The sequence below is a fragment of the Apostichopus japonicus genome, chromosome 13 (genome assembly GCF_037975245.1).
Source record: "Apostichopus japonicus isolate 1M-3 chromosome 13, ASM3797524v1, whole genome shotgun sequence".
Lineage (NCBI taxonomy): Eukaryota > Metazoa > Echinodermata > Holothuroidea > Aspidochirotida > Stichopodidae > Apostichopus > Apostichopus japonicus.
The window spans coordinates 3,895,784-3,919,833 of record NC_092573.1 but is presented as its reverse complement, the minus strand read 5'-3'; the positions used below and the strand labels follow the sequence as shown (position 1 = coordinate 3,919,833).

At 38.3% G+C, this 24,050-nt stretch overlaps 2 protein-coding genes across 3 annotated transcripts; one reads left to right on the top strand and one right to left on the bottom strand.

The window, feature by feature from the left end:
* Positions 1-719: 719 nt before the first annotated feature.
* Positions 720-12,200, top strand: LOC139978936 (protein disulfide-isomerase A3-like). Its single transcript, XM_071989519.1, has 13 exons — positions 720-1,171; positions 1,487-1,574; positions 2,326-2,443; positions 3,597-3,704; positions 3,846-3,969; positions 4,445-4,561; positions 5,038-5,138; positions 6,008-6,029; positions 6,326-6,493; positions 6,890-6,998; positions 7,815-7,943; positions 9,196-9,275; positions 10,070-12,200. The coding sequence occupies exons 1-13, from the start codon at positions 1,035-1,037 to the stop codon at positions 10,218-10,220; spliced, it is 1,452 nt and encodes a 483-aa protein (XP_071845620.1). The 5' UTR covers positions 720-1,034; the 3' UTR covers positions 10,221-12,200.
* Positions 11,185-24,024, bottom strand: LOC139978937 (endonuclease 8-like 1). 2 transcript variants are annotated; one of them, XM_071989520.1, is made up of 8 exons: positions 23,890-24,024; positions 19,294-19,757; positions 18,631-18,750; positions 16,888-17,054; positions 15,658-15,813; positions 14,611-14,690; positions 13,608-13,830; positions 11,185-13,247 (listed from the first exon to the last, which is right to left on the bottom strand). In XM_071989520.1, the coding sequence occupies exons 2-8, from the start codon at positions 19,749-19,751 to the stop codon at positions 13,210-13,212; spliced, it is 1,242 nt and encodes a 413-aa protein (XP_071845621.1). In that variant the 5' UTR covers positions 19,752-19,757; positions 23,890-24,024; the 3' UTR covers positions 11,185-13,209. The 2 variants fall into 2 exon arrangements, with proteins under 2 accessions (XP_071845621.1, XP_071845622.1); XM_071989521.1 differs by lacking the exon at positions 23,890-24,024 and adding an exon at positions 23,864-23,882.
* Positions 24,025-24,050: the final 26 nt, after the last annotated feature.

Sequence of the window (24,050 nt, the reverse complement as noted above, 5' to 3'; positions counted from 1 at the left end):
GATGGTGGGAAAGCTAGAGAAATCTCATATATAGAGGCATTTAGGGCCCAGGGACAAATTTAATGTCACCAGACACCTTTGTATAGTTTGGAAATTGAAATAGTACCCCACTGTTTATCCGAAAGTACCAGGGTGTCTTTTATTATTCCTGCCCACTGAAAGTTATTGACCCATGGACCGATGATGTCCCCGATTGACCCCTGTAAGTCAAGGGCAAAAACTGCATGTGTTTGGATAATCTCTAATGAGAAATGAACCTGATTTGAAGATAACAATTTAACCCATCTTGCACAGTTACTTGGTATATTACTCTTTCATAAAACCCCACTCTCAGTCCCATATTCTGAAGGAATAATTTTAGCAGTGTTCACGCCGCACTGAGATTCGCTATAGTCGAGTGGCACTGTAAAGTTTGATTGATGAGGGAGAATGGCTTATTAATTATTATTGTTTATTAAAAAATAGCATTTGCACTGAGTAAAACGTTGCTTTATGTATTCTACATAGATGCGAAGTTTTCACAATGAAAATTGATGCACTTATATGTTATATAAAGCTGCCCGTGTCTACAACTCCAGGATAATTTTTCTGGTATGCATACAAGAAAATGAATCAACCCGCCACTGTGGGCCAATCAGAGTACGACAACGAAGTCAAATATCACACGTGGTACAATCACAATCAACTACACCGAAATATCGCCTATCATCCTATGCTCTTATGCTACACACAAGCTGTAACACTAGGACGTCTTTTGCAACTATTGGTACATAATTGTACAGGATACTACATTAAACTCAATACTACTACTACGAGGGTGTACTTTACTCTCAGTGCTACTTGATTTCTTGTGGTTGTACACTTTAGACGTCCAGTAGTTACGTTAGGTTTCGGCAATTGGTTAATTATCGGAGTTCTGACTTAACACAGTGCGTGGGAAAACTAGTAGCTCAAATATCGTTCTGAGGGCCTCCGTTTACAAGAAAGAGAGAAAAAGGAAACTCATCTCGAACGTAGGAATTTCAAAATTAACAATGAAGGCCATATTCTTACTTTTTATTGCCCTTGCGGCTGTGAGCCGTGCAGACGATGTCCTGGAATATGATGCAGATACTTTCGATGATAATATTGGAGACCACGAAATTATTCTCGTAGAATTTTACGCTCCGTGGTAAGCATAACGTTAAATAAGTCTAGTGCTATAGGCTAGGCCTATGCTCATTTACGTACCGATCTAGACATGCAACCTAGGCCTAGGCCTAACTTAGGCTAGGCCTAGGCTAAGGTAAACAAATTGCCTAAGTTAGTAGCTTGTATTCACATGACATCGTACAGTAGATGTCATTGCTTCCAATTCCACAGTGACTATAGTACAGATTTGATGTCACACTGTCTGGGAACTACCAGGTACAGTCAGGGTCATTGGCACCACTGTAAATCTATCAAAACAAAGTATTCCTAGTATACCTTGCTCTTTGTTTTTCAGGTGCGGACACTGCAAGAAATTGGCTCCACAGTATGAAGAAGCTGCTACAGCATTGAAGGTGTCAGATCCACCTGTACCCTTAGCTAAGGTGAGGCTATGAAACGTTAATGAATTTTTACAAAAAGTTATGAGTATTGATGAAGTTGCTTAAACTGCAAACCTAGGCAACATGTATATAAATATGTGAAAGTGGTGTAAATTGTAATTTGACAAATGTACATAACTGAGTTATTGGAATCTGAAGATATATTCGACAAACGACATGATTCAGTTTTCTAAGTTTAGTCTGTTGGACTACTAACAATTCTAATTTTTTGTTTCATCTGACGAATAAGGTTCACAGACGAGTATGTATATGAAAGAGTCCATTGATTGAGGATGTATGTCACTTTAGATCAGGTCGTAAATTAACCAGCAGGGTTGATGTCAATCGCCACATTTCCCTGAAAGTTATCCCTTAGATCAGGACTATGATGAACCCACAGGGTTGATGTCAATTGCACACTTCCCTGAAAGATACCCTCTTACTTAGATCAGAACTCAAATTAACTGACAGGGTTGATGTCAATTGCACACTTCCCTGAAAATTACACCTCCGTTCACAGTATATTGATGAACTCAATCACTAAATTTCAATCGATTAATGAGATGTCGAAAAGGTACAGCATGTTCTGTTTTTCGGTGATTTCTGTCAGTATTTCCTCTCACAGCAACACGATCTTACCTACATGTATAATAATATGATCCCACATAGTGCCTGCATCCAGGTTGTCAAAGTCTATGATAAAATGTTTTATTTTAGTAACCTTCTTTACAGTATTTGCTTTTTAAATTCCCAGGTGGATTGTGATGCCAATAAAGAGTTATGCTCAAAATTTGGTGTAAGTGGATATCCAACCCTAAAAATCTTTCGTGATGGAAGTATGTCAGCAGATTACAACGGACCCAGAGATGCAGGTAAGCTAACTGTCATGCACGAGTTAAGTTCAGTGTAGATTTGTCTCTGCTTTGTCTTAACATGCTTCAGCATTTGTTTTAGACATACTGTCACCTTTTGCCTGCCACTAGAATTAATATTTAGTAAAAAGGAGGATTCAAAATGAACATGAAGGTTACTAACTGATGAGCTTCAGATGATCATAAGTGGCACAAACTATGGCGAAGAAAAAAATAAAATTTCTATAGGTAATATTCAGCATGTCAGAAATATGTTTTATTTGGTGAAGTACAACCACTGTATTTATATGCGTTTTGTAGTTTATGGTTTTGATGATAATCGTATCCTTTACATTCATGATGGCGTGTGTGTGTGTGTGAGTGCGTTTGTGACGCCCAGCTTGTAAACAAGATATCTCAAGAATGGAATGTCAGACCAACTTCATATTTAGTGTTTAGAAATACCACATTAAGTACAAGCACCTGATTGTTTTTGGTGGAGGTCAAAAGTCATTTGGGGTCACCAGGGGTGAAATTGTGAAACCTTGTAAACATGATATCTCAAGAATAGAAGGTCGGACCAACTTCATATTTAGTGTGTAGAAGTACCACATTAAGTTAAAGAAGCCTATTGATTTTGGTGGAAGTCAAAGGTCATATGGGGACAACAGCAGTGAAAGCCTTGTAAACATGTTCACTGCTCATGTTACATCATCGAAACCACAATGCATTTTTGCATTCTGGTTTGTAGTTGTTTTCATGTTGGGCCTTAATATTCTCAAGATAACCATAGTGCTTTTTCTTTATCATGTAGTTTTATTTGATTGAAGGGTCCTCTGTCTCACAAACAACTGACACCACTACCACTGCCACTCTCTAAGCATCTTCTTTTCAAACACATCTCTGACTTGACACTCGTCAATGTTTTTGAGTAGTGTGAATCATCACAAACGCCCAAGCAGTCACTTTGATGAGAGAATATTAATGTTGATAACTGTTTAACAGTTTAATTTAGCACGCTACAGATGAATTTGTCGAGTTCATGAAAGACTTGAAAACGCATAAAAATTCCTCAATTTCCAAACTAATAGTACCCTCTATATATTTATAGTTCTACAGTGGCTTGTAGTAGCCATTAAGCCATTCATTTGTTCTGTCTTTATCTTTGTGGCAGGTGGCATTGTTAGTTATATGCAGAAGCAGGCTGGACCAGTTTCTAAAGAACTTACCACAAGTCAAGCTGTTGAAGATTTCTTGGGAGTAGAACAGCCAGCAGTCATAGGTAATTTTTTATTTTGTTGTGACTGTTCATAGTAACAAATCTAATAAAAATGTGCAATGTTTGTCTATCTCTGATTGTCTGTCCATCCGTCAGTCGGTCAAGTAGTTACAAAATTGATACTTTTCATTTTGTTTCCTATAGGTTTCTTTCCTAGTGATAATGATGATAAATCAGAGTTTGACAAGGTTGCCAACAGCCTGTTTGAAAAATACAAGTTTGCCTTTACTACTAATGCTGATGTAGCAAAAGAACATGGCTATGAAGAGTAAGTAGTTCAAAAGATTACACATTTAGTACTTTGCTGTTGAGAATGTAAATGTCTATTAAAGAAGCCAACAGTTCCTTCCTTTTTGTCATGGAACTCCTTCCCTGCCCCCCCCCCCCTAAGAAACATAAAATGGTAATTGTTTTGGTCTTTCCTCTGTGCTAAATATTGGCTTCTCTGCTGAATCAGGATTTTGAACCAGTATTTGAGAAAGTGGTCAAGATGCCGAGGTGCCACCTCTTGGAATGGGGACGTTTAGTGACAGTGGTCCCTGGAGTGGAACTGGGTGCTACAATTATACCCTGCCTTATTGCTCTCTGAACACTATTGGAAAGTGAAGGATTGGCAACAGTTGGTGTCCAAACAAGATCATCAGATGGATAGGGTTTCAATTTCAAATGAGCATTCTGTTGGTTTCCTACACCTTGCAAAATAGTAAACTAACCCACATATGATACTTATCTTGTCTTCTCAGGAATGCAGTTGTATTGTTCAGACCAAGGAGGTTACACACCAAACTGGAACCTACGTCCGTGAAGTATGACGGCGTCATTAAGAAATTCAAAGTCGAGAAGTTTATTAAAGAAAATGCGTAAGTGTTATTCGGTATGACTAAATAAAGGCAATTAGAAATGCAGAAATGATCTTGTTCAGAAATGTGTATCGAAAAAAAGGGGGATAAGAAAGAAGAAGCTAACAACACAGGAATTTAAAAGATTAATGGTCGACGTTTACGTTCTTGTTTCTATAAACTGGTGGGCTTTTGACTTTGTTTGGGAAGCTGTGTGGTTGCTTTGGAAATACTTTTGAGTTCCTGCCTAACCCCAGACCTGCTGGGTGTTTGATCTCCTGCATTATTATGCAGATGCAATTTAATATCATGTGGTAAGTTACTTCCTGTTTATATCTTGCAATAAGAAAGAGATCGTAACAAACTAGCCTCATGCATAATTTGGATAACCCCCCAATAAATAGCCGGTATATGACTATTTTCCTTTTTGCATCTTTCTTTCCTGTTTTTTTTTCAGTTTGTGTCTTGCTAAATGATCAAATCTTTTCTTTTCCTAGACATGGTTTGTGTGGACATCTTACCCAATCTAATAATGACGAGTTCAAGAAACCTTTAGTGACCGTCTTCTATGCAGTAGACTACAAACAAAACCCTAAAGGTAAGATGTCTTCTAAAAAAATCTCTTGTACAATGGTTCAAAATGTCTGCCTGTTAAAGTTTGTCTCGCAAAATTTTGTACTCCATATTTTTTAAGTTCTTTGCAAGTAACTTAACAAGATGTCTGTGTTGATTACAGCCTTTGGATTATATCTGATAGTCATTAACAACTTAATCTAAACTACACAAAATTGTGTGCATGCCCCACCCCCACCCAACATTTGATGTTGTTATTTTTCTTTAGTTACTGTTTGCAAACTTTTGATGTTTATGCTATATTGAGAGATTCTGGTGGACTTGATTCAAAAATACATTTTTACAATTTTTTTTATGTGTAAAGTTAATACCAGTCTGACCATCTTTAGCTTGTTAGGCAGAGACCTTTGTAAAGAAAAACTGCCCCCAACCAGGATTTAATTTATCCAGTATCGCATCGCAAAATGCTATACATGTAGGAAGATGTATAGAGGTTTTAAGAAAACTTTTTAAGCAAAACTAAGAAAGATTTTAAAACTAAGAAAGGTCTGAAGAAAAACTTAAAAGACGTGACATTTATCTTTATCACATAGACCAACAATACTGGGAAGGTTTGTGTCTCCTTTAATCGGTTTAAGAAATGCCATATTGGTCTGCTGTGAATTGCACATTTTGAGTTCGGTAAAAAATTTAACCAAAACATCCCAAAGTAATATGCATGAAAAAGACTACAATTTTTCCACACGCATATTTCCACCAAAAGAAGGTTTTTTAGTGAGTGAGAGCAGAATTGTTTTTCTACTTCATTATTTGAAGGATAACACTTCAATCTAATGTACTTGATTGCATTCAATAAAAATGATGGAAATCAAATTTTGCTTTTCCTCTCTGCAGGATCCAACTATTGGAGGAACCGGTAAGTGGTATTTTGGCATTTTCAGTTGGCTAGTCATTGTCTGCGCTCATCTCCTTTTATATGTGGATGGGACCATATAGTCAACCATAGCTTGATTCATGAACTGTACCAAACCTTATGGATGTTTCGCAAGATGAGGTTACTTTTGGGTCTAATATTAAAAAACTTGAATGATGAAAATGTTGGAAATGCACTGTTAAGGTTCTTCTCTAGCTATGCATTCCCACCCCCTCTCCCCCCTCCCCCACCTCCCTTTCTTCATCTCCTTGTTCATTTTTCTATCATCACCTTTGCAGGGTAATGAAAGTGGCCAAGGCTCAAACAGAAGAGATTTACTTTGCCGTGGCTAATGCTCAAGATTTCTCTCATCAGTTGGAGGAATACGATCTTAAATTCACGGACAAACCTGTCGTCACGATAACTGGAAAAAACGACGAAAAATTCAAGATGGAAGATGAATTTAAGTATGTTTAATACAACCTTAACATTTTTTTATTATTTATCATCATTTTATCATATTGATGAACATGTTGTATATTTGCTCTGCAATCAATTCCCAGTCCCCTGCCAACTGTTTTGCTCTATTTGTAGTTTTTTCATGAGATCCTCCCCCATTACTGCAATCATCTTGTGAAGAACCCTGTTGTGCAAACCCTTGTGTCCATGTATTGTATGTTGGCTGGCAGCTTTAGTGAAATGTTTTATGAATATCTGTTGCCCATATCTGTGACAGAAGGTGCCTTTTATGTTTGTTTGATCACTCAAACCTCAATTTCCATGATAACCATTGCAGATTCCATTCTTAGAAATTTTTAAATTTATACTTAAGCAGTAATCAAGTTTGGTTTATACCCCGCTAGGCCAGACGGTGTCGCCCTCTCTGAATTTCTCACCAAGTACTTTGCTGGTGAACTGGAACAATACCTTAAGAGCGAACCTGTCCCAGCTTCTAATGACGGTCCTGTAAAGGTATACTTATTCTTTACTTCAGAGGTTTTGATTGGATTTATTATTTTTATTTTTTATTGTGGATTTGAGAGTTTTATGTTTGGGGGAGTTGCTTGAAGGAGATGAGGAACACAAACCATCACCATTGGGTCTATTTGATAGAGAAAACTGATGAAATAATTCTTCAGACAGTTTATTACATGAAAGTCTGATTCCATTAAGGATATATATCACAGTTCTAGAGCTGCATCGCACACAAGACTGGATACTCCAACAATTTGAAAGATGACTTCATCGAGTCACCCAATGCTGGAAACTGTTAAAGGTTCTCATTATTGACAACAAAGTTAATATTGTACTGGTTTTTGCATGTACTGCCGTTCTCAATGTGACCTAGCGATGGTGTTAACTTCAGACGTCTTGAATGTATAAAATGAAAGTTTCATTCTACTGGTACTATGGCATCACATATTTTTTTTTACTTTATATTTGGGGGTGTCTGTTCGTCACAAGGGTCACTAACAAGGGTTTTAAAGGACAAATTTATCTACCTATCTATGATCAACCTTCTTTACTAAGAGAGATACAGTAGGTTATGGCAGTTCCAATTGTCACAGTGATGTCTCTCACCCCTGCTGATGCTAGATAACTTATTAAAGTGTTCTCCCTAGTCTCTAAGTTCATTACTTTGCAATGAAACATCTTTTGTTGGATTGTGATTCCACACAGCCATATTGCTTGACACATTGCTTTTGGAGTATCCCTTTGAATGCTACAGTGATTATTACCAACACCATGTGACCTCTCATGTTTCTCTCTGTCTTGTTTGTTTGGTAGGTTGTCGTGGCAAAGACTTTTGATGAAATCGTCAACGATGCAGATAAAGACGTGTTGATTGAGTTCTATGCACCCTGGTGTGGACATTGTAAGACCCTCGCTCCAAAATATGAAGAGCTAGGAGAAAAGGTGAGAATTCCTTTCCTATTTTTGGCTTAGATTTGTTTACTATCTTGTCCAGGAGTTATAAGCTTTAAACCTTCAAAGCAAAGTAATCATTGAAATTGATACTTTCATCCCTTGTGATACTTGTGATGTGATCCATGGCACATCAATCCATTAATATGCCAAATCAAGTTGCCATGCCAACAATCAAGAAACCTTTTAAAACTTCCAGGTTTGTAAAATCAGGTAAAAGCAGGTTTGAAGTACCCAGGTTTGTAAAACCAGTGCTACTTTAGGTTGCAAGCCTGCACGTATCAACACACTTGCTGCAGGCGATTTTGTGGTCAATTATATTGTCTTGCTCATTACAATTTCTTGATTGGCCATACTGTAGCCATTTTAGTCTCATAAGTCTCATAGGGTAAAAGTCAGCAAGCATAGCTGATTGTTAACCGAGCCAAGCTTAGTTAAGGCTCTTTAACTGCGGGCCAAGTAGTGTACTCATTTGGCAACTTAGGGGCCAATAATACACAAGAACTTAACTCAAAGGAATGATCAATCTTTTTTGCTCACATTTTGCAAGTGTTTCTCACAGATTGGAGCCATATTTGCCAACTAACCCATCCCCCCCCCCACTCCTCAGTTGGGAAGTTTCTGATGTTGAGCTTGTATTAAATCTTATCGAAGCTGCAAGTTTGTAAACGAGCATCCAGGAGGTGCTACGTTGACATTCAATAATGAATTTCCAAAAGCCGTTGACCCTGTAAATTTATCAGTGATGCACCGACTGCCATCATCTTTAACCCGTTGACCCTGTATATTTATCAGTGATGCACCCAATGCCATCATCTTTAACCCGTTGACCCTGTATATTTACCAGTGATGCACCCACTGCCATCATCTTTAACCCGTTGACCCTGTATATTTATCAGTGATGCACCCAATGTCATCATCTTTAACCCGTTGACCCTGTATATTTATCAGTGATGCACCCAATGCCATCATCTTTAACCCGTTGACCCTGTATATTTATCAGTGATGCACCCAATGCCATCAACTTTAACCCGTTGACCCTGTATATTTATCAGTGATGCACCCAATGCCATCATCTTTAACCCGTTGACCCTGTATATTTATCAGTGATGCACCCACTGCCATCATCTTCAACCCGTTGGACAAACAGTTTTTGAGAAATGAGGTTGTGCAGTTTGCTGCATTGTCTTGAGGTATTGTGTATGCAAGCAGAATGAATGACTTCTTTCTTCATTTTTAACAGTTAACTTCAGATGAAAACATTGTAATTGCCAAGATGGATGCTACTGCCAATGATGTGCCTGGTAACTACCAAGTCTCTGGGTAAGTTGACTCACCAAGAAATTATCAGATAGCATTTTACCCCCAATAAAGAAGATGTATGCAAGTACGTTCAGCCATCTATGTGCATGAAACTTACGTTTTGGTTTCCTTGGATGATATTAGGACTGTGCATTATGACTGAATGTGTGTTAAGACTGGGACAGCCAAGAAGAACTTAGCACTGGGCTGAGTGGTATGAAGATCTGCTTTGGTATAAAGAACTGCATCCATTTTAAGCAAAGGTTAAGGTTAGTTGGGGGTGGGGGAGGGGGGTCAACAGGGCCAGCCATGTGCTTATGTCCTTGCTCAATGGGGTCAGTTATGTAAATATTTGTGAATGTTCTCTAAGTAAGTCACATGAAGTACCGCCACTTTGAGCATGAAGGAAGCCTGTTGGTTTTGGTATAGTTCAAAGATCTTTGGAGGTACTGAGTGCAAATTTTGAAGATACATTGTCAAGAAGACATATTTAACGAGGGAGGCCAAGTTTCGTGAAAGCTTAACCACAAAACATCAGCAAGCGAAAAAGTATAGAAAAAAGATCCTCTGCATGGAATATAAAAGTATGAAGTTCTTAAAAGAATCGGTTACTTCAAAATTCTGTGCAATGTTGCATTCTGGCTGATTACCAAGTCCGTGAAAGTTCTCTATTGCACCTCTCATTTTAATGGACTCTTTCATTTGCCATGTGTCGTCCTGTTTACTGTGTGGTCACCCTAACATTTATATCTAAGAGATACAGAGAGCAAGATACGTGATGACAAAATGGGTACCATATTTTTCCTGTTGTGCAGATTCCCAACTATTTACTGGGCACCAGCAGGTAACAAGAAGAACCCCAAGAAGTACCAAGGAGGCCGCGAAGTGCCAGAGTTTCTAGAGTTCATCAAGAAGGAAGCCACAAATCCTGTCCAACTCGAGAAGAAAGATAAGACAGAACTCTAGGAATAGCGTACACCTTTAGGATATTAAATTTTATTACTATGTCGTCGTCACTGTCCTTTTTGTACTGTCTTAAACTTTACACTTTTCCTCTCTCTGTACGATAGGTTATTCCGACAGGTGTGAAGTTTGATTTTTTTTTTCTTTTTTCTCCTTCTTTTTTACGAAATTGGTGAGGAATGATTATTACAACTGTTAGCTTTCATTGAAGGACCGAGTGTGTGTTGGCAGGCAGACTGGTCTGTAAACCAAATAATTTGGTTATAGCGATAGATCAAAGTTGTGTCTCGAGTAACATTTTCAAGAGGAACATGAGAATTCTGCTTTGCCTTTGGGTTCCAAGATCGCTTTACCCAGAGGATGAAATTAAATTCCCGTTTGGTCCTCCGGTAAATGTGAAGGTACCAAAGGTCTGGATATGACTAACTATGGTTTGATACAAGGTACGCCTGATCCATGCGTAAAGAATTGAAAGCGTTGGTCGATCGAGACACAGTAGAAGGATCCCTTCTAACATGTAATGATTCAGAGTAACACAACGCTAGCTCACAACTGTCTTAATATTGTTTGTACAGCAACATTTGTACTCGATATATATCTCTTCTAGTGGTTATGGAAATGATATATTGTGTTGCAGTTTGAATTCAAAATTCCTTTTTCTCTTTAATGCTCATAAGTTCAGAGAATGAACTGATTGACAAATTGGACCGCCTATTGGTTGTATACGATAGTTTTGTATGGCAATGAGGTCAAGCTTTATAATACATGCACAAATGTCAGCAGAAAAATCACAACTTGATGTTACTTCTGCCTGATGAAAGTGTGAAACTTGTTGTACAGTGTGAGTCCTAACTATTTCATGTATAGTTAGGCTCTTCTTTCATGCGATACTGTAATTGGTTTATTAGACAAATTATGAGTCTGTATTTGGTCACTCACTTTTGTTAACTTCATGACATGTTGCTGATATCACCAAGGCCTAACTATACCTTCCATTATAAACAAGGATATAACCAGAACCCCACCTCTACCAAGAATTATGCTTTCAAAAGCATTCAAAACAAGGTGTTTCAAAATTTGAATGGAAAGCCTGGGAGATGAATGTTCTGGTCTTCCATTAGAATGTACTGTTTTGTGAAGGAAATAAAAAAAGAAAAAAAAATTGGCATTTAACTCTAAAAAGCATGGAAGGCTGATGGTCTGAATGTGGAGGATGTGTATTGATCTGTCCAAGTTAATAAGTGAATTCATAATTGAGACTTATTATTTGATGGAGATTCATGTTTTCAACTTTCTAAATTTTCTACTCTTCGAATCTGCTGCTGCATAAATTTATCAACCTGATCAACGAATGCACGCATGGAGGCCATTGTCGAGAGTAGACGGGATAAATAAAATTTTAAGAAAAGCGCTCAGTGGATATTAGGTCAACGTATTTATTTTGGTAAAGCATATCTTTTTATATCTAATTACATAACTTACAAAGGGGAAGAGGACACATGGTTGATGGGAACAGGCGATGCCAATTTTGATTTCCTAGTGTCGATCAACATCATTGGAAAATATTGTTTCATTTTCTCTGATTTTATAGTTTTCCTCTTAGTGGTCTCCATGACAGCATTCCAACAGGTTCTGTATTACACCTGATGCAAACACCCAGCAATCAACCAATCACAAAATGAAGAAAAAAGTGACAGGATGCATTACATTTGACTTAACATCGTCATTGGTCTCGTTTGAAGGAGACTGGGTTTATTGCTCCGGCAAATTGGGTGATTTTCCTTAAATGTTGCCTTTGGAACTAGGAAGAGATGACCTCATTAGTTTCATTTTTATAAATCTATGGTTAATTTTGAAGAAGAACATCGAATAGTATATTTCTTCATATCTTGATGGAAGGTTGAAATGAATATTACTGCATTAAAGGCAGGCATAAGATGTCATGGTAATTTGCAATACAGAAATATACTTCACAAAATGTCAGTCTGTCTGTCTGTCGTGTTATTTTGTTTCACTTTTCTTAGTTGATATAAGTGGCCGGCATTTACACAAATAAAGGTGAATAACAACACTTCCTCTGTAATGGGATGAATTTAATTCCCGCTGTACAAAAATACATTTCTAATTCTAAAAGTGGAAATACATGATAACAATGGATTGTGAGATGAAATATCTTAAAAAGTTACATCTTAGATACGGGTGCTGTGACCCGAGTGGATAAAGGCGGTGGCATTTGAAGCAATGAGGTTTAGCGATGGGGAGATTCTGTCCCTGACTGGTTCATTGTAAAGTGGGTTTTAGAGAGCAATCTATGGTTTTTCCATCTGAAATGACTTTCTAAATGGATAATATGCCAAATTTGAGTTGAATTGGAAGCCACCCAACTTGAAAGTTGTAATCCATAAGCCCTTATGGGATTCTCCCACACTTGTGGCCGCTTAAGCGTCGTAAAAATGACTGCCTGATGAATATTATTATATTAAAACAGAGTAAACTCCTAGTGTTAAACGTGATCAGGGCCAGCCTCATGTTCACTTTACAATACAAAAGTCATGACTACCATAATATGGATATCTTAATGCACAATGAATCCTATAACACCATATGGCTAAGAAACTGATACAGTGTAAGAAAAATATATGAAAACATTTATTCCATGTAGGTCGTCTTCTCGGTCCCCTTCTTCATGTTTCTTCTCTGAGGTAAGTGTCAGCCCAAGATTTTTTTTTTTATACATCAAAACTATCTACACTAAATCTACATATAAAATATGCTGAAAATCTAGTACTGTAGACTATAATGATAGGCAGGAGAGCAGTTGTTCTGTTCATGTACTATAATCTTGTTTCCCTTTGAATTGACGTGTGTACACTGACATGTCAAAAATAGATACCTTGATACCGATGTATAAATAAGGTTATCAAACCAAGTGTGCTCTATTACTGTCATAGGGCAGGAATGCAATCTTGTTCATCTATCTGCTCACAGGGAATCAAACTTTCCTAAGTCTTGCAGAACGACGCTGCCCCACTGAAAAGAAAAGAAAACTGTATATAATGCATTTGTGACCGCATAAAAGCTTCACAATGACTTATCTCATGGAATCAACTCTCATCGTTGGACTAAAAAATCAGAATATATTGAAATCATTTTGGGCCTTTACAAGATACAACAAAATAGTTAAAAAAAACAAAGCTGTGGTATGTCAGAGTAGCTGTAATGTAACATTGCATGATACCAATAAATAGCTGGGTATCCTTTCCACTATTAAACACAGGCTTCTGTTCAATGGCTGGATATCCATCACACTCCTTAAACAAGGGCTACTTCACCCTACTATTTTGCTCTTCCACTACCCCCTCCTTTCCCAAAAGATTTAAGATGACATACCCGACTTGTCTTGCTCCTCTGATTTCATAACACAATGCTCCACTTTACTGCTGTCTGGTTTGGTTTTCTTTGAAGTTTTCTTCTTCCCTCTGGTGGTATCTTGTTGCTTTCGTGCAGAACCCTTCCTCTGTTCTGACTTTGACGATACACCTTTAGCTGTTTCTCCATTTTCTTGTGACTCCATCTTTGATGTTGATTTTTCCTCATCCCCTTCTTTGGCTTTCTACTCTTGGAAAAAAGAAAGAAGTTATTACCAGGTGTTGAATTGTGTGGTAACAAAAGTTTTCCTTTCATTTTTACAACCCATGCCTCTACAAAGAGACTGACAATGTATCCAGTGCAGCAAAAGCAAGATAACTTTATTGGGAGCTACTAATGTTCGAGGGCATAACATAAATAATTTCATATAATCAAACACACTGGATTTTACTTTAAAACCCTAAGAGGATGATCAAGGCAAAAAGCGTCAGCCAACTTAAACCACCTTGTTTGTTTTTCTTCAATGATATCATACCAAACGTACCGCTTAGTGACGTAACACACAGAATACAGTATATCAGATCACAACTAATCTTATAAGTCTTAGAAACTCTACAAGAATTTTGTCATAACATTAAGGTATATGGCAGTAAAGAATGGTGGCTACATACTCAAGAACTGAGAGCTATATATATATTTTTTAATTTTCATTAATTTAAATTTTTTAAGAAAAAAAACTTAGAGTTTAATTATTATCTTTTTTGTATAGAGGTATGGGGGGCACTGGCAGGGGGCTGGCACCATTGCCCCTTTTGCCCTGTATAAAATCCCACAATAGACATGCTCTTGTAAGAAAATATGTGTTCCAATAAATCATAATTTCTAGCCATTTCAAAATTCCTCAAAAACACAGTGGAGACAGGAAAATGTCCAAAATGTGTTATCCAAAACCGTCATAGAAGCAAAGAGTAAACAGCTGCCTGTTTTGTGGAAGTAATGAAGTTACATCGCTGACGAGACAAACCTTTTTTGAATGACTTTCTGTCTTGTTTTCTTTCTTCTGTTTGTCTGTCTTCCTCTTTGTCGGTGATTTTAGCTTTCCATCTAATGAAGACCCAAACAATGAAAAATATTACCTAAATTACGACATGGCTAGCGAGTCCATGCGACAGACTATGCTACACTTACATATGGAATATATAAAATGTTCCTCACTTTCTATGTGACACGTCATCTCAAAAGGAACTTTTTCCAAACCACAGCTATTTTACTGAAGCTAGAAAAGCTGTCTGCCAAGTGAAGTGAAGGAACTTGGTGTGTAAACTGTGATCTCTTATGAAGATAGTTTTACACCATTAACTCTGTCTGTTGAAGCTAGTGACTTCTAACACAATCTGTTAAGGATAAGACCATACTGTACATTCAAAGTTTTGGTGGTCAATTTCTGACGCTGCGCCACTAAAATTAATCAAGTGTGGTCAGTAAAGACAACTCTTGAAGATGTTTATCACCTTTTAAACTAATTAATTTTTATTGATTGGAAGTAAATAGTAATTGTCTGAAATGAGGGTAAATCAATTCTAATTAAATCAAAGTATACCTTGACAGAGCCAGAAAATAAAATGCATCCAACCAACAAGCTGTATTTATTAACAAGATATGAAAGAAAGAAGGGTAAACTCTAGTCAACTGATGAACTCACACTATATCATTATGTAGTTGGAATTATCTGAAAATTTTCCAGCAGACAGACCTTCAATAAATCTTACCCAAAAGGACATTTTCTAAAGTCAGCTTGACAGAGCCTAATAATGACAGAATTTTTAGCTTGCAGTTACAGCATACATAGTGGGCTTACATACTGATAACCATCCAATAGCCATCCAATAGCAATCACTTCAGCCACGGAGGACATATTAAAATTGATGAAAAACAAAATTTTTGGAGTACTAAGAATTTACTGCTAACTAATTAAAATGCAAGAGTGCAAGACTGAGTTTTCTGCTTCTTCCTTTTGTTTGAAAGTATACATATTGATAAATGTATAAATATAAAATGGATGGATTGTTACCTTTGGGAATCAATGGTCCAGTTGGGCCAGAGAACCAGATAGTTCTTTTGTTATGGTCTACCATTTGCTTCATGCCATCTTGATAATAACACTGTAACCACTCTGTGAAGGCATTGTAATCCGTCTTATTACCCTCGGGATCATAACCACCGCCACCTTAAAGCGAAAAGAAGCAAAACATAAAGATCGACATTGTGTGATTGGAAGACTGAAACTTGAGGCAATAGTCACACCGGTGTAGGCTATATACCGAATGTCGGTAGTAACATGTAACATAAGGATACATGTCTTATATATCTGCTGAAGCAATGGGCGGATCTTGATGAATTATTGTTCTCAACCTTGCTCACAAAAATACTCATGAGCAACTTGACTAATCTCTTAAAGTACTCCGGTAGGTTAACTGTCACATGATATCTGAGTCCGATTGAAATCCTTACCCGAATATTTCTTCTTTCACAAAGAAAAAACGATAAACAACACCCACAAAAATGACTGCAAAATGTGATTTTTTCAACTATGGGTAATCTATTTCAACCATCCACTACAGGCATTCTTTGAAATAATGAAGGGATCAAAGAAGCACAGTTTTCATGTACTGTATCTTTGCAAATGAAACATTCATCAAGCTAATTTCAGTGAGAATGATATGACATTAGAGTTCTACTAACAGGGACACTATGACAACAAAGCAAACTTTAAGGTACAACAGGTTGCTTACCTAAATTAACCACCTCTAGAGGGACACTATTACAACAAAGCAAACTTTTAAGTACAACAGGTTGTTCACTGTATTTAACCACCTCTAGAGGGACACTATGACAACAAAGCAAGTACTCCAGCAGGATATCTGTCATGTGATATCTGAGTCAGATGTAAATCCTTACTCGAATATTTCTTCTTTCACAAAGAAAGAGTGATAAACAATACCCACAACCATGACTGCAAAATGGGGCATTTTCAACTATAAGCAATCTACTTAAACCATCCAACAAAGCAAACTTTTAAGTACAACAGGTTGTTCACATTATTTAACCACCTCTAGAGGGACACTATGACAACAAAGCAAACTTTTAGGTACATCAGGTTGCTTACCTAAATTAACCATTGCCAGCGGGACACTTTGACAACAAAGCAAGTTTTAAGTACACCTAAGCTCACCTAAAATGACCACCTCTAGAGGGACACTATGACAACAAAGCAAACTCTTAGGTACATCAGGTTGCTTACCTAAATTAACCACCTCTAGAGGGACACTATGACAAAGATGCAAGATATCAGCCTTCTGGTCTTTGTTCTTTGAAACTGAGCCTTTCATCTTTGGTTTCACATCTGGAGGAATTTCTGGTAATCCTTCAAATACTCTTCTTGCCTGTTCGAAGGGTGGGATACCAATTCTGTGAATGAAAACAAGAACACAAATCATACAATGGCTTACACAAATATCTTCTGCCCTTGAGTTTTGGCAGAATTACACAAACAAAGTAATCCTGGTAAATATTCATATTTCAAAATAGTGGCATGTGCAAGGAGGGAGGGGGAGGGGGGGTTGGAAGAGGGAAGGGAGGTGGCTCCCACCTCAGTCATAAAGGAATACATGTTTTTCAAAATTACAGACATAATCACAAACTTGTGTTAAGACTTAATGATAGACACAATTTATAGTCTAAATATGCCACAGAATGTACCATTTAATAGAGGAGAACGCCTAACCCCTTCAAGGGAGTCAACTAACTACCCCACAGCTGAAAGACGCTTTTGAATTTTTTTTTGACCCGTCTCAGCCTATAGATCCATAAAGATTCATGCCTCTACTGATCAGTTGGGAGAAATTTGAAATTTGGCTGCTTCCCCCACCTTTGAAATCCTGTGCACTTCACTGTTACAAAATGACTCTAACAGCTAAACCACATCTCCATAGGAACAGAAAGTCATGGCATTAAGTCATCATTAAATGCTCTGAATATCATTAAGACGCTTAAAACCAATGAATATTTCTGTCTTCCATTGACCTTCATCAGCACAAACTGTGGTTTGCAAAATAGCATTCCAAAAAGGGCTAAAAACATGATACCAAAAATTTTTCCAGCTCCAGCGGAAAGCTAATTTCCTTTCTAGCTACCTGGACACCAGTGTTTGTGGATACCACAGTTGAGAACAAAATGAAATATGCTCACAGATAGTCAAAGGGAGGTGGGATCTCAACAAATTCTTTTGGATTTTGAAACCAGGAATTATGCAATACTCTTGTTTTAATTTGTTGCTGGTAAAAAAACTTGCATAGCCTAGGAAGCAACACTAGCAAATAGTTTCATCTTAAGTTAAATATTCAATGTTGAAAAAAATCTGCTGGGTGAATACAGTACCTTTGTCAAGCTATGCAAACTGTGTTATGGATCCCACCCAAGACATGCCATATATAACACAAGTTATCAGTATATACCAGTACATACATGTAAACCAGAGCTGATTTGTAAGAAATCTTGCTGGTTGTCAGTTGCATGATCTGGATAGTTCTTACGACTGACTGAACAGCAGAATTGGTAGTCTAACAAGCTTTCTATGTATAATTCTATGTATAATATGCAAATATGTATCATTTTTACTACAAAGGAATTTAGTTACCTCAGAACAACAGGCAAGTGTTCAAAATTGTCCCTGGATACATAAAATTTCAGGTAAATACTAGGTGGGGTGCAATTGATCCAAATGATCCACAGTATGAACACAACAAATGATCAAATCACTTGCTATCTAAAAATATCCAATATCTCAAAAAACATACATATTTGTGTTGGCAGGAAAGAATCTAATACCATTTTCAAAAAGTGTACACTTTACAATTTTCAGCGATATATACAAATGTCCTACAAAATTCTCTGAAATTTCCCCACAAATACCATGATAAGTTACACACTGGTACTGAAAGTACTTAAATTCACTACTTAGGCAAACAGGTCAATGGTCCTTTACCTGTACAATATTTCTGCTCTGAGGTAGTTGCCGATGCCATTAAAGTACTTTTGGTTCAAGAGCACTTCACAGATGGGACGATCAAACTCCGATGAGGATAAACTTTCGAGGACGTTTAATCTGAAATGGGAAAAATAGAAGAAAGAAAGAAAGAAAAAAAAGAAAAAAGAAAAGATCATAATTTGCTAAAGATTTGGCCCTTTGCAGATCTCAAAAGAAATCTATCCCACAATTAAGATTTTATGAAGGTAAAGGTGTGACCCTGGGGTCATACAAGGAACACTCACGGAACAATAAAGGAAAACATGCCCCAACATAGCTGTCGTGGTGTCCCGTTCTCTGCCACAAAGGAAAATTGTAGACATGAAAGGGTGCATTCTGAGGCCTATGTATACTAACAAAATTAGGTCTATGATAGTTACAGTTAAATTCAAGATTGCGCTAATAAATAGTTTTGAACTTTTGTTTGGGGATGAAAAGGGTGGAGTTGTAAACTCCCACCCCCCTTCAACCCCTGGGTCTGCAACTACCATTTTTAACCTACCCCCCTGTATTCTTTTATGATCATACTTTATGTGGTTAAACTTGAAAATCACATCATACAACTTGTCTTGAAATTGGAAGAAAATCCTACCGCAATGGTAGTAAAATGAGATGGAATACCTAAACTCTTTATATTCGAACATAGGGTCCGGGCCCCTGTCCTTGCCCCACTGCGTGGTCTCTTCAAATCTTCCAAACCTTCGGACGTCCACGTAGCTGAGTACCATCCTGGGCTCACTCTTAGTGAAAAACTTCAAGTGTGCATGCTTATGCAAATCCGCTTCGGCAGTGAACTCAAACTTGCCCGACATGCCAAATCGGAACAAAATGGCGGCATGGGATTGGGGATCAATGGCGGCGGCCTTCTTAGCGGATTTCTTGTCATCTTGGACGCTACTTAAAAATAGCTGAAGCTCTTTGCCTCTGGAAGTGGCAGATATGGTGTAAGCGTCACTTTTAAACTTAATCTCTTCACTTTTATGGACTTCAGACTTGACAATGTTGCCAGAGAAAACTGTCCCTTTGCAGCACTTGTTGACAAATCGGCTGGCAAGATGGAGCTCGGGTCCCTCGGGCATTTCGAACTGTTGATCAAAACGTAAGATAGCTTTCCATTGGTAAATAAAAGTATAGCACTGTAATATTAGATACATACAGTATAGCAATCAAATGACTTGGGAAAACATGCAGAAAATTAGGTCAATTTAAGGTCATATAGGGCATTTAATTATAAACACTATCAAAAGTGTAACCAGTCTCTGTGGTCTAAATCATCTTTCTTGGCACTAATCTGTGTCAAATACTGCTGTCAGACCACCACAATTTAAAAAGGTACTCCCCCCTCCCTCACCCTCTTCCACACACATTTTGACCTGTTCACAAAGACTGAGCGCATTAAAAAAATCCAGATGTAAACAAAACCTGTAAGACTTCATGTTTGTAGCATGAAATGAAGGGAGGGAGAGGGAGGGAGATGGAGTACTTGCCCTGTGTCCCCCCCCCCTGCCTATTCCTTTGACTTTGCTGTTGGGACCACCTAATTTCAAGTTTCCCAGGGCCTATAGGTATGATTTGTTACAGATAATTTGAAATTTTATTCCTTTAAACTAGCCATGCTACATCATCATCATCATCAACTCAGTATTTATAGAGTGCTGACATCGTGGAAAGGCGCTGTGAAAGAGAACGGTTTTAAGATGTTTCATGAAACTGTTCAGTGAGTGGCAATGCCCGAGTTCATGTGGCATGGAATTCCATAAACAAAGGCCAATTCTATGAAATGCATGACCACCGTATCCGTTGAATTTGAAGCGAGCCTCAATATTCAAAGAAATTAGCTTGTTGAGAGTGGAGAGAACGAGTTGGATGGTAAGGGGAGATGAGATCACACAAATATTGAATATGAAGGGCCTTCCATGTTAGCAAAAGAATTTCGTAGTTGTATGAATCAGTGTGTCAGCAATTCTGTATCAAGGTTCTGTATGTTCTGTGTGTTTGGTATCAAGTGACTTCCTTATGGCATTGATGCTGCACAAGTGATGGTATGCTGCCCCACAGATTAATGTTTCTCTATGTTTAAGGTGGAGTCAAGAATGATACCCAGGTCACATACTGATGATGAGGACTCAACAACGTCACTCCTCACTTGGGTTTTAGAGCCCTGTACCCTCTCCCTGAAGTGTGGAGGAGTTACAACAAGTAGATTGTATTTTAGTGCCCTGTACCCTCTCCCTAAAGTGTGGAGGAGTTAAAAAAAGTAGATTGAATTTTAGAGCCCTGTACTCTCTCCCTGAAGTGTGGAGGAGTTCAAACAAGTAGATTGAATTTTAGTGCCCTGTACCTACTCCTTGAAGTGTGAAGGAGTTACAACAAGTAGATCAGTCTTTGTCATCATTCAGTTTGAGGTGGTTAACTTTCATCCACAAACGTAGGTCTGCAATGCGGTGCTGGATGACATCATTTTCACCACTGTTGTTATCTAAGTCAAAGAACATCAACAATTGGGTGTCATCCGCATACATCTGAACATCTAGGTTGTGACTTGCAAATAACCACCATAGGGGCAGAGTAAATAATTGTAAACAGTTTTGGTCCCAACAGAAAGCCCTGGGGAATGCCAAACTTTAGCACTGTTGGTTGCGATTAATCCCCTTGGATGTAAACTTGTTGTTTCCGGGTTTGTCAGATAAGACTGCATCCAGTGGAGAGCATACTTTTGACACCAATATTAGTTTCAAGACGGCAAAGGAGAGTTTCATGATGGATAGTGTCAAACACGTCAGATAGGTCAAGCAGTGACTAAGAACACACTTTTACGGTCACCCACGGCATTAAGAATGTAATCTTTCACCCAAGGTACTGTAGGACAGTTTCAGTTCCGTGGTGCAATCTATAATGCTGGCTGTCTCGAGGTTCATGAAGGGAATGTGTTTCCATTAAGTAGACAACCGGTTAGACACAATCCGCTCTAATAACTTTGAGACTGAACGTAGGATTTGACAATGGTTGTTAGTTCTTGAATTGCTTACAGTCCAATGTTGACTTTTTGAGAAGTGGAAGAACACTAGCATTCTTCATTGAATCTCGAAAGATTCCCTGTGCAAGTGACTTGTTAATAATCAAGTTGCAAGATGCAATTTCAACGACCATGTAGGTGCAGGATCCATTGGTGATGACTACGTAGGGGAGGAGTTAATAGCTTTAAACACTTCATCCTCTGTCGCTTGAATAGTCTCGATTTTGGTGATAAAGAATTCATTGAACTTGCCAGGTAAGTCGGTTGCAATAATACTCTCAAAAGATGTAGCTTGCAAGCATAGTGTTTGACACATCTGATGGAATCCTTGTGCAAAATTGCATCACCTCCCCCTGTTGATGGTCTGGGGACATGAACAAAATCATAACCCTCGGGAGAAAGGTCACCAATTACCCTCCTGCTTCTGCTGGTCAGCAGCCACAAGGCGCAAAGAAGCAGATATAGTTATAGGCAATTAACATTTCCTATGAGTCAAGTTACAAGTTGGTCACAGTGTGGGGCAAATTTTCATTCAGGAATTTGCCAAAGATTTCGAGCGTTGGAAAGGTACTTTTATTTGACGTTGGGTAAATATGTTCTTATGATTTTAATACCAAAAATATAACATTTAATGGTAAGTTCGACAAATAATGATTTTTTTTAAAAGGTGGGGCTTATTCGCAGGGCAGCCCTGCGAATAGCCAGACACATACACCTTATTCACAGGGCAGCCCTGCGAATAGCCGGACAAAAGCATCTTATTCACAGGGCAGCCCTGCGAATACAGTAGCCAGACACATACACCTTATTCGCAGGGCAGCCCTGTGAATAGCCAGACACAAGCATCTTATTTGCAGGGCTGCCCTGCGAATAGCCAGACACATACACCTTATTCACAGGGCAGCCTTAGACTGGGTTAACGGGCTCAGTCATTTTTGGGGCTATTCGAGTTTGCTTTTGGGGCTATTCGAGTTTGCTTTTGGGCACCAGCTATCTTTTTGAGAGTCTTAATTGGGAGCCTCTATATTTTGAGGAATATATTGGCCTTTGGGATTCCTATCTTAATGCTGTTAGGATTGGTTTTGGGAGCCTAGGGCCTTAAGATTGAACCAGTCTAGCATTAGTACCGCCAACATAAAAATGTCTTCCCTCGATCACTTTCACCTTTGTTTTTGCAGAGTGACTGCTCATTTGCATGTAAAGGTGTGGGAGGTGGGGGGGGGGGTGTCACACCTTTGACCATATTGGCTTTCAGGCAATATCGGCTTTTGGGGAATCCCAAGATAAGCTCCCTTAAAATAAGCTTTTAAACTTGAACTGCTGGGGCTCCAAAAACTAGCTTATGAAGTGGCTAAGACTATTTGGGCCCAAAAGGTTGGCTTTTTCAAGGCCCCTAAACTGACTGGTATCAATAGCAAAACCTAATAATAAACCTATTTTCAAAATCGTCACAGCCCTGCGAATAAGGTGTCTGTGTACGTTATTCGCCGGGCTGCCCTGCGAATAATCACTTCGTTTTTAAAATTAATTCTCCAGCGGGCGTTTGGCGGCACAGTTACGCGAAACGGATGCATAACCTAGTATGCTATATCATAGGTTATACAGAACTTTACAACTATTGGCTAGCTAGGCCCAAGTTATACTAAAACTTGGTTTTACCATTAGGCCTATGGTACGGAATACAGTAATTTAGAACACTAATGTATACTATCATACTACTAGTGAGTACTACTAAGGCTATGCACATAGTCTCCACTCAGTCATTGTAACTTATTAAGGCCTACTGCAGGCTAGGGGCCTAATTGTAAACTTAGGCTATAGGCATAGGTAACAAATTTGTGAGTTTAACGTGAAACTAAGTAGGCCTAAGTTTGGCCTTCCCCGGCCCCACACTGCATGACAAGCCTTACGGCTGACTTAAGTTAGGCTTAGATAGACCAACACTATGTAAAGTGCATGGTTGGCCTGGCCTAATGCTTGGCTGAGTACGACTGGCGTAAGCATAACTTAGTTCGCTAAGGTCGATTAGAGTTATATTAGGCCTACACACTTTAGTTTAGGTCGCAGTAGTCTGCTGATATGTAAGAGAAGCTAAGAACTTGGCCCTGTCAGTGTGCTAAGCGATGAGTTGCCGTGAATCCAATTAATTTAATTGACCTTTTAATTTGGATTTACCCTTAAAATGACAATAACACTATTACCAGAGAGTTGGTCTTCTAATACTTCTAGTACCTTCTACGTTACTCTTACTCGTTGAACTGATTTCATAACATGTAAAGTTGACGCGTAAGTATCGTATCTTCACGGCCGATGGGTCACGTAAAATACATGTGATGCCGTGAGCAAAACTACTTCGCAAATA

Excerpts from the sequence above, each read along its gene's own strand:
- LOC139978936 (XM_071989519.1), top strand. The coding sequence starts at position 1,035 with ATGAAGGCCATATTCTTACTTTTTATTGCCCTTGCGGCTGTGAGCCGT. Across the intron at positions 1,172-1,486 it reads GTAGAATTTTACGCTCCGTG|GTGCGGACACTGCAAGAAAT; the intron begins GTAAGCATAACG and ends TTTGTTTTTCAG. Across the intron at positions 6,999-7,814 it reads CTAATGACGGTCCTGTAAAG|GTTGTCGTGGCAAAGACTTT; the intron begins GTATACTTATTC and ends TTTGTTTGGTAG.
- LOC139978937 (XM_071989520.1), bottom strand. The coding sequence starts at position 19,751 with ATGCCCGAGGGACCCGAGCTCCATCTTGCCAGCCGATTTGTCAACAAG. Across the intron at positions 15,814-16,887 it reads TCTAGAGGTGGTTAATTTAG|GTGGCGGTGGTTATGATCCC; the intron begins GTAAGCAACCTG and ends TTTCGCTTTAAG. Across the intron at positions 13,831-14,610 it reads CAGAAAGTCATTCAAAAAAG|AAAGCCAAAGAAGGGGATGA; the intron begins GTTTGTCTCGTC and ends TTCCAAGAGTAG.